At 38.8% G+C, this 14939-nt stretch overlaps 1 protein-coding gene across 6 annotated transcripts in view; it reads right to left on the bottom strand.

Annotated features, from left to right (window-relative positions):
- Positions 1 to 14939, bottom strand: part of PKHD1 (PKHD1 ciliary IPT domain containing fibrocystin/polyductin) — a 254467-nt gene that overhangs the window by 70086 nt on the left and 169442 nt on the right. For all 6 annotated transcript variants that reach the window (XR_008974692.1, XM_057427481.1, XM_057427480.1 and 3 more), the window contains exons 53-55: positions 6669 to 6782; positions 3783 to 3870; positions 2825 to 2979 (exon numbers count right to left, since the gene is read on the bottom strand). Coding sequence is in view for 5 of the 6 variants with exons in the window: in XM_057427481.1 (XP_057283464.1) it covers positions 2825 to 2979; positions 3783 to 3870; positions 6669 to 6782 (357 nt within the window). In the remaining variant the exon portion in view is untranslated. The remainder of the gene's footprint in view (positions 1 to 2824; positions 2980 to 3782; positions 3871 to 6668; positions 6783 to 14939) is intronic.

The raw sequence follows: 14939 nt of genomic DNA, 5'->3' as shown, positions 1-14939 counted from the left end.
CACTACAGTCCCTAATGAAGAGTCCCTCCCAGCATCCCTATAGCCCCCCTCCAGATACTGGAAGGCTGCTATGAAGTCTCCACACAGCCTTCCCTTCTCCAGGCTGAACAGCCCCAACTTTCTCAGCTTGTCTTCATACGGGAGGTGCTCCAGTCCCCTGATCATCCTCGTGGCCCTTCTCTGGACTTGTTCCAACAGTTCCATGTCCTTTTTATGTTGAGGACACCAGAACTGCACACAATACTCCAAGTGGGGTCTCACGAGAGCAGAGTAGAGGGGCAGGATCACCTCCTTCGATCTGCTGGTCATGCTCCTTTTAATGTAGCCCAGGATACGGTTGGCTTTCTGGGCTGTGAGTGCACACTGAAGCTGGCTCATGTTCATTTTCTCCTCGACCAACACCTCCAAGTCCTTCTCTGCAGGGCTGCTCTGAATCTCTTCTCTGCCCAACCTGTAGCTGTGCCTGGGATTGCTCCCACCCAGGTGTAGGACCTTGCACTTGTCATGGCTAAACTTCATGAGGTTGGCATCAGCCCACCTCACAAGCATGTCAAGGTCCCTCTGGATGCCATTCCTTCCCTCCAGCGATCAACCACACAACCGACACCAACCGATGCTTGCTGTCATCAGCAAACTTGCTGAGGGTGCACTCAATCCCACTGTCCATGTCACCAACAAAAACGTTGAACAAGACTGGTCCCAACACCGATCCCTGAGGGACACCACTCTTTACTGGTCTCCAGCCAGACTTTGAGCCATTGACCACACACTATTTGTGTGTGGCCGTCCAGCCAGTTCTTTATCCATTGAGTGGTCCACCTATCAAGTTGATGTCTCTCCAATTTAGAGACAAGGATGTCATGTGGGACAGTGTTGAATGCTTTGCACAAGTCCAGGTAGATGATATCAACTGCTCTACCCCTGTACAACAGTTCTGTAGCCCCATCATAGAAGGCCACCAAATTGGTCAGGCAGGATTTCCCCTTAGCGAAGCCATGCTGGCTGTCACCAAGCACCTTGTTGTTTTTCATGTGCCTTAGCATGCCTTCCAGGAGAATCTGCTCCAAGATTTTGCCAGGCACAGAGGTGAGACTGACTGGTCTGTAATTCCCCGGGTCATCCATTTTCCCCTTCTTGAAAATGGGGGTTATATTTCCCTTTTTCCAGTCGTGGGGAACCTCACCTGGCTGCCATGATTTTTCAAATATAATGGCCAGTGGCTTAGAAACTTCATTCGCCAGCTCCTTCAGGGCCCACGGATGGATTCCATCAGGACCCATGGACTTCTGTACATTCAGGTTCTTGAGATGGTCTTGAATCAGATCCTGTCCTACAGTGGGCCTAGGGTCATCATTCTCATAGCCCCTGCACCTGCCTTCCAGGACTTGGGTGGTGTGGTCAGAGCCTTTGCCAGTGAAGACCGAGGCAAAGAAGTCATTAAGAACCTCAGCCTTCTCCAAATCCAGGTAGCCAGTTCTCCCTATAGCTAAATAAAGATTTTGTAAATGAGAGTTTTGAGAAAGTTTATGCAGATGTCTAGCTTTGAATCAATTTCAGATGACTTTAGATATCTACAGCCATGATTTAGCTATCCAAACTGGTTTTATGTACAATGGAGAGCAATAGGGAATTCTCAAGTGCAGTCTGTTATCTGTTTTATACATCTGCTTAGGGGGAGATGAAATAGAAGTGAACAGTATGTATTTTTCTGCTTTAATTACCAAGGGAGCTGAGAATGACTAACTCATGTGCAAACACGTACTGTAGATATCACATTTGCCCAGGTGAATCACAGTAATTTATGTAGCTCTTAATTCTTCCATCAGATCTTTTCTATGCAGTTGCATCTAACAACTAGTGCAGTAATTAATGTGTATGCAGCCGTTTCATCTCAGGATACACTTACATCTGTTCTCTGGCTCCAAGACCGGCTAGCAGGTTTCATTCTTTCTTTCCTTTTTTTTTTTTTAATGCAATTGTCATACAAAACTGTGCAAAGCAAGCTACTATCAACTAAAAGTATGGATAACTGCAGTACAGTGCTCAGTGCCAAGTGAACCTTTGTTTGCAGGTAAAGCCATTTAAAACACACAATAGTTCTGAATTTGTTTATCCATCATACTAAATTCTGTGCTACTACCTTGAATAAAGACTGAATTAAAAAAATATTGCTATGCATAAGAAAAATCCTGAGTTTTGAGCTTCAGAATTTGACCTGTTAATAAAATTCTATTTTCTTTAATAGATGGTAATAGATTTACTTTATCAGTTTAAATAAAATTAAATCACTTATCAACAGTGCATCTCTCTTTCCACTTAAATACAGATTCCAAGCAATCTACACAGGAAATAAAGCTATATACAAATTTTATGTTTAGTTATATATTAGATTACAAATACATTAGTTTCATGCTATGGAATTGAAACTCACTGAATGTAATTATTTTGATTTTTTTTTAAAGGATTTGGTTTAATTTTTCAGTTTTTGACACACAATTATGCAAATGGCCTAAGAAAACCTGCCCTTTCTTCCCCCTTTAAAATCTGTGACATTCTATGTTAATCAGTTTACTTAAAACATGAAACACCAGGATGTTTTCAAAAATATTCAGCACTATATTCATTCTATTACCAGAAATTCATGTTAACTTAAGCCTTTCAGTACAACTTTGAACATCATGTTTTCAGTATCAAAATAATGAGAAAAAGGCATACAGAGAAACAAATTTCGAGACCTCAATAAAGTAGAATTGATCTTGTTGCAATATGAAATGGAAAGTTAATGCTTCAGAAGAAAACTCTTTCAAATGCAAAGATTCCTTACCTATATGTCTGTGTAGAAGGTGTTCATTAATTTTTATGTTATGACCATTGACTTCTTTAAGTGTAACAACTTCAGCTTGGTGGGCTTCATAGGAGGAAGAACTGATCACAATATCTCCACCATGATTCCAATCTACTTTGTCTGCCACAAAAATTCTGTAATGCCAAATTACTAAGTTAACATAATTACATTTCTGAGAGTTATGTTAGATTTCCTTGAAAAACTTCACAACAGTTTTGCCTAGGCAGATCTCAGATAGAATCCACCAGCTATGCTCTAAGAAAAACAGCTTTATGGTTTTCTTCAAAAACATGTCTAAAATATGTGTGAGGAAATTAATCCTGAAATGTCTATTTCACACCATTGATTAACAAGGTATACAGTCCCAGTACAGAGTTGCATGGCCCAAGTAAGTTGCATACCAGAGATGTCTCGGACAATTTTTGGTTCTAGGAATATCCTACAGAGCTGAAAGTCAGCTTTGGACTTTCTTTGGACAACAAAATGTAGGTGTTCAGGTGTGTGTGTGTGTGTGCTCTTGGCATTTAAGGTTCCACTATACTTCATCGGTACAGTCAGTAGTGGGTGGAAGGCAATAGAGCTCTCTCTGAATTTGGCACGTAGAGCAATATTTGATTCCCTAAAGAGGAGTACCTCTTGCTATGTAAAATGTTCCAGGATATCTAAGACATTACTTTGTAGATGTGAAAGGGGGGAGGAAGGGAGGGAGAAAGAGAGAAAAAATGAAGGGAGGGAGGAAGGAAGGGAGAGAGAAAGGCAGAAAATCTCAAATTCATTCTTCTTTAGAATTAATCTAAAAATAGTATTATTTTCTTGCAAGAAGTAACATAGCTGTTCTTTTAAAAGGAAAAGAGTAATGCAACTCATAGGAACATGCTAGTAATAGGGAAAGGGGCCAAAACTTAATATTTTGAGGTATATTTGGGGAAAATACCACCTTTCATTGCCAGGAGCAGCATTAATTCCAAGATGTGTCCAAGATGTCTTAGGGTAAGCACTATAAATTTGCACCTGTCCATAAACCCCTGGAAAAAAACAGAAGAAATTCAAAGTTTTGGTTCGGTTGATATGCTGGAGGGAAGGGATGCCATCCAGAGGGACCTTGACACGCTTGTGAGGTGGGCTGATGCCAACCTCATGAAGTTTAACCATGACAAGTGCAAGGTCCTACACCTGGGTGGGAGCAATCCCAGGCACAGCTACAGGTTGGGCAGAGAAGAGATTCAGAGCAGCCCGGCAGAGAAGGACTTCGGGGTGTTGGTCGATGAGAAAATGAACATGAGCCAGCAGTATGCGCTTGCAGCCCAGAAAGCCAACCATATCCTGGGCTGCATTAAAAGGAGTGTGACCAGCAGATCGAAGGAGGTGATCCTGCCCCTCTACTCTGCTCTCATGAGACCTCACCTGCAGTATTGTGTGCAGTTCTGGTGTCCTCAACATAAAAAGGACATGGAACTGTTGGAACAAGTCCAGAGGAGGGCCACAAGGATGATCAGGGGACTGGAGCACCTCCCATATGAAGACAACCTGAGAAAGTTGAGGCTGTTCAGCCTGGGGAAGGGAAGGCTGCGTGGAGACCTCCTCGCAGCCTTCCAGTATCTGAAGGGGGCCAGTAGGGATGCTGGGAGGGACTCTTCATTAGAGACTGTAGTGACAGGACAAGAAGGGGTAACGAGTTAAAAATTAAACAGGGGAAGTTTAGGTTGGATATGAGAAGGAAATTGTTTCCTGTTAGGGTGGTGAGGCACTGGAATGGGTTGCCCAGGGAGGTTGTGAATGCTCCATCCCTGGCAGTTCAAGGCCAGGTTGGACGAGGCCTCGGGTGATATGATTTAGCGTTAGGTGTCCCTGCCCATGGCAGAGGGGTTGGAACTTGATGATCTTAAGGTCCTTTCCAACCCTAATGATTCTATGATTCTATGATTCTAAAGTAAGGGAAAGAGAGACTTGAGAAGAACCGAACTAATAATTAAATACAAAGGAATCTTTATATTTATTAAAGCATGCTTCTATGTTTTATGGAAAGTGTATGAACAGCACATAGCCTCCACTTGAAAGACAAAGTGAACTAGAAATGAACCATTAAAAAATTAAATTACCATCACATGTAAAAACAAGAAAGAGGATTGTACCATAGAAGTGTCATTAACTCAAATTAGAATTACAAATGTATCAACCTAAAAAAAGTCTAACAAAGAAAAAAAATCAGTAAAAACTCCAGGAACAAAAGATACCAAAAATTACTCATTTATATTTCTTATCTGTGGGAAAAAAAAAAAAACAGCATTTTTTTCTGGAAAGAGGATCCAAAACCATGGCAAAAAGCTAAGGTATAGAGACTTTTCATACAGATACTCCAAGAAGATTACATTTGAAACATAAAAAATTTCTGATTTCCTGCATTAAAATGTTTTGTTCCACTTTGCTGACCTGATCTGAAATCTTTTCATTTGCGTCAGTTCAACATTTGTCCTGCATCTCTAAAAGCAACACATTGCTGCGGAGGAGTTGTGCTTCAAATATTTAGTGAACCCATTTTACTGCTTGGGCTAATCTTCACAGACAACATTTTTCCATGATGTACTGTGCAACTATAGTCTAAAAAAAGACTGCAGCAAGCACTGGTAATGCAACCCTGACTATCCCACTAAGATAGACTTTCAAAATAGCTTCCATGATATTGCATTTGCTGTGATTCGAAATGACAGCACGAATAGTTGTGAAGTCTCACATGATAGTGTGATAAGCTGCAGCAATGCATCTATTTTCTTTTCTAGACATTCTAAAATCATAGGAAGTTAAATTGCTAGCCATTGTTATACTTCAGCTCCTCAGCAATCTAGACTCCAAAACCCCCCCAAAATCCATTTCCTCTGTCAGTTAGGTGTCTGTCTTGCTTTCTAAACCTCATACTTAGTTATTTGCCAGAAGTCTGTAATTGTTTGATCAATGTGTGCAATAGTTTCTCAATGTCATCATCAGAAATGAATTTGGAATTTCTGATTATTTATTCTTTTTTTTTTTCTCTAAATTTCTCTAATATTCCACAAATCTTGCCCAGGCAAATTCTCTTGCTAGAATTCTGAGTTTGTACTGTCTTTACAAAAGTTCCTCAATGAACAAAACCCTGCAATACTCACTTAGTGTTTAAAGCATTTTAAAACATGCAAAATCAAAGAAGTTAACTTATTTCTTTAACCTCAATTATATGAGAACATGTACAAGCTAACATAAACCTTCTTCTGACAGTTTTTCTGTGCATTTAAGTGCTTGGAAATATTTAAATGTGTACATTTGGGTCCATGTGGTAGCTCTTGGATGTAATTACTCTCACTTAAGTCAGGCATTTAAAAATAGCTATGTAAGTTTAAGCTCATCATGCTAGCCTTGAAATTTGAGGGCAATTTTTTTAATCCTAAGAGAGACCGAAGATAATTGAGACCAAAGCAATATCCATTTCTCTCCACTTAGCAAGGTCATCTTAGTTTTAATACTTTCAACTTTGACAGCTATATTCTACAAATCTCAAGTCTACAACCAAGAAAAACCCTTGCATGTGTCTTTTAAGTCATCTTCAGTTTCTTATATAAAGACCTCAGGATTTGACACTTAGGTTCTCACTTCTATTAAATTTTGCCTAAACAAAGTCCTCCACAAAAAATCCAGGACTTGACCTGGTGAAAGTTAAAATTTTTAGATCAGAAAAAAGTGTGCACTTTTGTTAGATGTTTTCCTATATGACATTGCAACAGGCTTAACAGTGGTAGATCTGGCTGTTGCCTAAGACTGGTTTCCTATGAAAAGCTGAACTCATGTTACATACCGATATTCCCTGGGTGGACATTTATTTCCTCCAGCTGATCACAGTAAATCCCTTCAGATGCTCGAAGAAGGACCAGCAGCTTTAAATCCCTTTCTAAGGGATGATGAATAGAACCTGCAACAAAGACAGAACAGCAACAACCCACTAGAAAGATATGAATGTCTTTTGTAATGTTGAAATTCAGGTGTAACTGTGGTGCATGAATCCAAATGTAGGGCTCTAAATTTCTCTCCTCAGCCTATTTTTGCCTTTCTGGTACTTTACCATTTCACCAGGTCCCACGTAATGACTTCTTCAGCCAGGCTAAGTAAAACAGTCTTTCAGACCAATGGAAATATTAAGGGAAAAGAGTAAGGGAGAAGAAAATGCCCAAGAAGTTTTGGTGTGTGGTGTGTGGTCTGCTCTTATCTTGTGGTGGTAAGTCTGTACAGTAAACTATTCCAAATTTGACTTTATTTATTTCACCAAGGGTAGTTTACAGCTTCAGAAGAAAATGCCCCAGCACTAAACAGACACTAAGGAGGAAAAAGTAGGACAGCTTTTACCCTGGAGAAATGTATGCGGAGTCCAGTAAAAGAGTTCAGCGTTCCTTTAAAATTAGAGATTAAATCAATTATGCAACAGAAAACTGCAGCAGATGTAGAACTAAAAAATATATACATATCTGTACAAAATTAGTTGGCCTGTCACATTCTTTTAATATTTAAAAATTACTAGTTTGGAAAGGAAAGCTGATTTTGTAACCTAAAGAAATATTTCTCTTTAAGAGCATTTTTAAATAAGTGAAATAAGTAAAAAAATTCATTGTTCCCCACCAGTGTCTGACTATATCTGTGGATATTTAGATTCTCTTTATAGTTTTTAAATGGATAAAAGACAAGCAGTACAAAATTTTCACATCCATTTAATATATATCACACCAGTGAGCTCCATAGCTTCTCTGGGGATATGGAGGGAATTCACTCTTATAGTGTCTGTCAGCCATCCAAACCATGTTTGAGGGTTTTTTTTAAACTCTCATAACTGTGGTTTGAACACAAGAAAACCAGGAACTGGGCTGTCACCAAATACTGCTTTCACAAAGCAAAAATAGTAATAAGCACTTTCACCACTGATGCACTAGGTTAAACAAATATCCACTGATAATAACAGAAGATCTATCGTAGAATCATAGAATCACAGAAAAGTTGGGGTTGGAAAGGACCTTAAGATGATTTAGTTCCAACCTGCCTGCCATGGGCAGAGACACCTCACACTAAACCCTATCACCCAAGGATTCATCCAACCTGGCCTTGAACACTGCCAGGGATGGAGCATTCACAACCTCCCTGGGCAACCCATTCCACTGCCTCACCACCCTAACAGGAAAGAATTTCTTCCTTATATCCAATCTAAACTTCCCCTGTTTTAAGTTTTAACCCATTACCCCTTGTCCTGTCACTACAGTCCCTAACGAAGAGTCCATCCCCATCATCCCTATAGCCCCCCTTCAGATACTGGAAAGCTGCTATGTAGACATTTGTGTCTATTTTTGTATGCAGAGTGACTGTTTTCCTGCCTCACCGTCACAGCAAGATATGATTTAAAATATCCAGCCTGAATATATTTTTCACAATCCTTGGGTCAACCTTCTCCCGTAAGATAAAGTTATTAGCTACAGTGAAGACTAAAGAAAGCCTCAACAAAAAAAAAAGTCTGGAGACCTTTATACTGATTTTACAATGTTATTCACAATTGCAAGTTCCTAATCATGATGATGTCTCTTAAAGAGGCGATTATTATTAATTATCATTACGAATTACTTTTGGTGTTATTATTGGTATTATTATTCTACTCCTGGTTACAAAGCATTTACTATTTCTTCTAGTCAAATCAGTTATAAATAGCTATATGTTTTATTGAATTCTCAGCTCACTTTTAAAACCATTTTTAAGTAGGTTTTCAGGCTTAACAATCACAGACAAATGCTTGGAAATGTGAATTCTAAAGGCTTGAACTGGACAACATCACTCTTTTAAGAGACTTATATCTGCAAATAGCTAAAAAATTGTGATTTTTAATGATAAAAAGCATGATAATATGTTAAGGAATGTTACCCTTATTAAAGAAAAAACCCCACACAAACCCAAAATGCAATCAGAGTGACAAAAAAATAAGAAATTATAATAAAACTGTTCTTAACATCTCATCACCATAATAAATTTTTACAAAAGAAATAAAAAAGTGCGAAGATAATGCTCACAGAAATGTTTCTGTGGCTGGGAACTGCAAATGGTATAAGACACAAAAGAACATGGGAGGTATCTATAAGTAAAAAAAAAATTACTTGTTTGAAGTTTATTTAGAAAAAAAAATAATCTGAATACCTGTTTATTTCCCCAAATAGTTCCATGGGTTTAAATCAATAGATTTCAGCAGCTTCAATGCAACTGCTACAAAAGAAATGGCCCAGAAAATCACTGGACTATTAAGGTGGACTTTTCAGCAAGTTTGGGATTGCTCACGATGTCTCAGAGCACTTGAAGTAAGCTAATATTGTGCCAATATTTCAAACAAAGATAAAAGTAAAAGCCCCAGGTAATCACAGTCTTGTCAGCTTGACACTGATTCTAGGGGAAAAATAAATAAAAATTGAATGTCCAACTCTGAACACAATTAATAAATCATTAAAAGTGGATGATATAATTAATGCCAATCAACCTGGATTTATAAAAAAAAGGTCCTGTGAAACTTCCTTGTTATCATCTTCTAATGAGATTACAAGTTTAGTTTATAAAGATAATAGCTTTGATATAATATAATTGGCTTCTCCAAGGCACTTGACTTAGTAGCACCAAACTTTCTGATTAACGAACTACACTGGTACAGAATGAACATGGCACACATTAATTTACAGGCTGACTGATTAAAATGGGGGCATTGATTCACATAGGTCTGGTCTTGGAAGCTCCGTGGTATGCAGCATTTTATCAATGATCCAAAGTAGTGTAAAGATACAGAAAGTAATAGAGAAGCTGATACAAATGGGCAAAAAACAATTAAAGACATGGGCCAGCAAGATCAGAAATAATTTGAATGTGAAGAATTAGGAAAAAAAGTGAAGAATGTTCAAAATATAAGATGACAGATCTTGAGAAGGTATTGTGATTGGTTGGAGAACAAAGGAATAGAAAGGGAAAAGCAAAGTAAGGTTTGAGATGATACACACTTTGGCTTAGTCTAAACACAACCCTACAGAACGGCTCATGAAAACAAAGGTACGGAAATGACAGCTACCTCAGCTTACTCATAGGGAAATCCAAAATAGTTAATGTACCCAAGTCACAGGGGCTGGATAAGTTTTATCATCTTGCAAAGTAACTGGCATATAAAATCACAGCTCTTGCAATAAGCAGTTTTGTTTAAACTACCCAGTTGACATAAAAACTGGAATAATAATCTCTGCAACACATATGTGAAGAATATGGGCTTTAAGTGCCTGCCTTTGAACTTCAGATGTGAAAACTTTGGGTTATTTGCCCCACTTTATTGAGCTGAAGATCACATCAAACTGTCCAGTTACCTATCCTGCATGAGACACGCACAAATGGAACCCAGTTCATACTCCTACTGCAACTGGAAAGCTTATCAAATTGATGAGCAATCTGTGAGATAATAAGGCACTGCTGGTGAAGAACCAGAAAATAAAAGGTAATTGCAACTAGTAAACTAGAAGCTTGCAGAAGAGTCTGATGAGATGTGCAGAAAATAGAGCTTCCTCAAACACATGTTCTTCCAACTGGAAAGTTTATCTAAAATTTGAAGGACCTGCTTATTTATCCGGATACGACACATATCTGCCAGCCTGAGCACTGCTCCTGAGCAGGGGTTTGCCCACCCGGGGTATTCCAGGTGTTCCTTCAGTGCACACACAGGTCAACCTATTGGTGCATAAACAGCAACTCTGCAACTTCCTACAAGCTGGGCTCCGCACAGGGACTGCAGTCAGTTTGTGCCTTCACTGTCTATCTGATGATACATGTCACATCAAATAGCCTCACTGCAGATGCGTGACCTTCTACAAGGGGTATCTAAAGCTGGTCTTTTTCCAGGGAGTTCTGGCACCACAAAAAAATGCACTACCCAGTGAAAAAAAAAAAAAAGCCAAATATGATAATCACATGTGTAAGAAACAACCTGCGCTATTAGTAAAGTCACCACTGATTACATACTTTACTGAAGGAGTGTGAGGTCCAGCTGTCTGGATTGAAACACATCTGTTAGCACAATGGTTGCAGCTGGTTCATAATCCTTCATCAGGTCTAAGCTCTGGAGAGCATAAACCCTACTGTGCAAACATAGGAAAATAAAAACAAGGGAGAGAACAGAGAGGTATGTTTTTTTCTATCCAGATTTTCACTTGTTCTGTACTGCAGCCTGGATCTATTTTACTGTTTCCATTGTTTTCATATTTCAGTTTTACTCCAGATGTTCTTCCCGACAGATTTTGTTACATTATTTTTTATTTTTCCATAGCAAAACCCATTCATTTTTTTCCTAGAATAGTGGGTGTTTACTCCCTTCTAGCCTTTCCTTTCTTTACAACATGACACTGCAATGACTACCACATATAAGAGTAAGGAACTCTCTGAGATAAGATACCCTTCCTTCAATTGTCAAATAGACTTTGCTAAGTATCTTGTCATGACCACCTTCCATATCAGCTCTGTGCTTTCTGCATCCAAGATTATTTTGAAAACCATGGTATATCGTCACCAGAAAGCCTGAAGAGTTTTTATTTGTGGTCGATACACAGCTTGATAGTCACTTCGTGTTGGTTCTCCTTCCTGAGCTTTTCCTTCAGGTATTCAGACTGCACTCTGCAAAGAAGCCTGTAAAAGCAGCTTGTAAACAAGGAGACATCACATGGGTTGCCCCTTACATGTGATGCTGCCAAACAAACAGAAGAGATGAGAGACAGATAGCTGTGGTGTAGGAACCAGCAGCCAGAAGGGAATCAGCAGCCAGAAGTGAAAGATGAATATCCAAGGAATAAGAAGGAAGATACACAGGATATCTGCCTAAATATAGATGTCTAATGCCATCTAAGAGTCCTAATGCGCTCAAAACCACTATGTGAAGTTGGCAGATATAAGAGCGATCAATGACAGAAGAGGGGCTTTTGAAGCAGAAGCTGGAGACCAGGTGGGACACCTGAGGATGCCCAAAAATGATGCAAAATCCTTATACTCACACAACTGAACCATGTTTCCAGGGAGATTCATATCCTTACTTTTAGATTTCTTAATGCAGATGTTTCCATGTTTTCTGGCTGTCTGAGTTAACAGAGACCAGACAGAATAGCAGACTGTAATTTGCTGTAGATCCCTGTATTGGCAAGTCCCACTTACTGTAATGACTCCGCTGACTGCATTGACTAGATCTCTACCAAAATAGCCAGCTCATAAGCCAATGACCACGTTACACCTAAATTTGGGTGCCTTAAACATATGAATCCCTTCCTTAAATGGTACAATCAATTTAAAAGAAAGCAAGTGGCTTGGAAAAGGTAAAAGTAGAGCAGACAGAGGCTGAGTGATTTACTGACAAGGATGCAGATGGTGCAATGAACTTTTCAAACCACTTTTTTTCTGATGATGGATGAAAAATTGATCTCAGTACATAAACAGTACTCCATCTTCATACAAGTTGAATAGCTGTGCAGGGGTGTCATGTGACTGCAAGAACAGACTCAGCTCAGAGCTAAAGAAGATGGGACTCACACAATAGGTGTACTTGAGAGGTTGGAAAAGATAGTCAACTCATGAAACTCACTTGTGCCCTAATTGTTGTTATAAGGCTGAGCATTAATCATCATTAACACACAGCCATTTTATGAAGTAAAGTGATTTATCCTTTGGGAAGCCAATATGGGGGTTCTTATTAGTACTGAGAAAAAGGGGACTGAATGTATTAAAGCTCTTACCACCAGCAAGATAAGAGACATCAGAAATGCCTGGGGTTTCATCTTCAGACAATCAAGCCATGAGCTAATAAAGACCTTAGGCGTCTTGCCTCAAATGAGTGACATGAATGACAAGCAGCCATCGCAAGATATGCAAAAGTAAAAAAATGTGAGAAATTGAGACTAAAAAGAGAAATTCTATCTAGATAATTACTGGATGAGTTCTATATAAAAAGCAAAAAAAGCCTGTCAGTAAAGACAAGTACAGTGGAGTTCAGGATGAATCCAACAGAACAATTTGTGTAAAACAAACTTCAGCGTACTCTGCAGACTTATCAGGAGCTGAGGACTCTGTCCAACAGCGGAACAGACACTTTTTTGTGCATATCATCTGCATTTTAATGCTGACTTATGGGTTAAAATTAATGGAACCATCCTTACTGAGAAGTAAAAAGAAACCTCTTGAGATGTTGAGCTCAAAATTTCTTTTCTTATTCTGACACAGGTGTGCTAGTGATACTTAACAAATCACTTAATCTTCCTGAGCCTCAGTCTCTCCCCTCTAAATTGGAAAAATAGCTAATTTTTTTTTTTACAGTGTGGTAACACATGGAGGTAGAAATACATGGATTCTAAAATGCTATTGCAAATATTGCCATCAAAGAAGAGACTTTGAAATTTTAAGTGAAAAAGAGAAGGTCCTTATCTGGAAGCTAAGACTACTAGAGAAGAAGTGATCAGAAAGTCTGCCTGGGTCCAAAAACACTGAAGTGCTAGATGCACCTGGACAAATTACTGTGGGGATAGTCTCATACATTTCACTCCTGAGTTGTCCAAAGGCTCTGACAGAGTTGTTGTAACCCTCTTTAATCATCTCACGTCTTCCAGTGATTCTGTCAATGACAACTGACACTAGTTTGTGATCATACTTTAAAAAGGAAAGTGATGACAAACCCTGGGGGATCAAAGGTGTCCCAAGAATTCTGGCCTCCCAGCAGTCACTTTATTTTCTCATCTCAGTTTCCCTGCAAATTATTATTTTAATAAAAATCAATTAGGTTCTTGTTGATGTTTCATAAACTCAAATTTTACACCGATTTTCCCCCCATTGTTATGTATTTCTCATCATCACTCAGTTCCTATATACTTATAGTCTTCATTTAACCATCTAACTTTTTTCTTCAGGTAAGATACAAGTATTCTGAAGGACACCAAAGTCCAAGTAAGATTTGTTTCTGAAACGTATTATTGTTCTCTAGCAGTTTAAGTGAACAAAATACTCAGGCTCTACGAGAAAGTTTTGGGACTTGGCCACTGAATTAGAAGCAACAGCATTTGACCAAAGATTACTATGCTGAAAACAAGGCGTGGAGAATTTAGGCAACAAGGAGGACCTAGGGATTTGGCTCACATGATGTCAACATCAGATCCTGCTCAGGCAATGCTGAGTGCTGATGTCCACATCTATTAAATCTGTTTACTAAACTGTCTCATTATCTATTTTGTGTCAGGATTTCTTTAGGGTGTGGTAGAATTGGACAGATGGGCTTCAAAACCTTCCTTCAGGCACGGAACAGTCAGAATTGGACAGATGGGCTCCAAGAAGTTACCTTTAGGCCTTGAACACATGGGAAGAGAAAGAGGAAGGGAAAAAAGGCATGTGCTCCTAGTTCTACAAGCAAGCATAGAAACCAGCATACGATAAGGGAAACTTGCAGGGTCTTTACTTGCCTATCATCTCACAGCTGAAACAAGAGCAAGAATAGTTCTCTAGAAGATGCTGGACTAGAATCCAGCAGCTGCAAATACCTGTTTAGCTTTTAATATCATTACTACTCACAGGTGTGCTGAAGGGGAATTTATGCAGCAAAGAAGTGCCTCAATGTTTTTTTAATAAGTGTTTTCTTATGCTTTTTCTTAAAAACAATATGAAACTATATTTAAACTACAAAAGAGTGTAAGAAAGAAATGGCTGACTCTTTTAAGTGTATATATATATATATATATATATATATTAACCTCATAGATTAGGGCTTTTAAACCTCTTTTTTTCAAGGAAAAACACAAGACAGAAAAATAACTCTTTTGGCCAGTACTGTATTAACTAAACAGTCCCCTGAGATTAACAACAAACAAATATTGGAGCAGACTTCCTCAGGAGGTGATTACACAAACAAATTCTCTTTTTAAAGCTCATGAAACCAATCTCGAGAAAGGTCAAGCAGTGATCAACAATGTGATCCCAGTGTCCTAAGGATTCCTGTAAGTAAATATAATGCTTGGCTTTAGGAACCTTGGTATTTAAGGGGAATTATGTGAGTAATTAC

This window comes from Pezoporus wallicus, unplaced genomic scaffold (genome assembly GCF_028554395.1).
Source record: "Pezoporus wallicus isolate ANWC-B61680 ecotype Strahan unplaced genomic scaffold, APGP_CSIRO_Pwel_v1 contig_6464, whole genome shotgun sequence".
Lineage (NCBI taxonomy): Eukaryota > Metazoa > Chordata > Aves > Psittaciformes > Psittacidae > Pezoporus > Pezoporus wallicus.
Note: the sequence above shows the minus strand (reverse complement) of the source record. Positions and strands in the feature narration are given on the sequence as shown.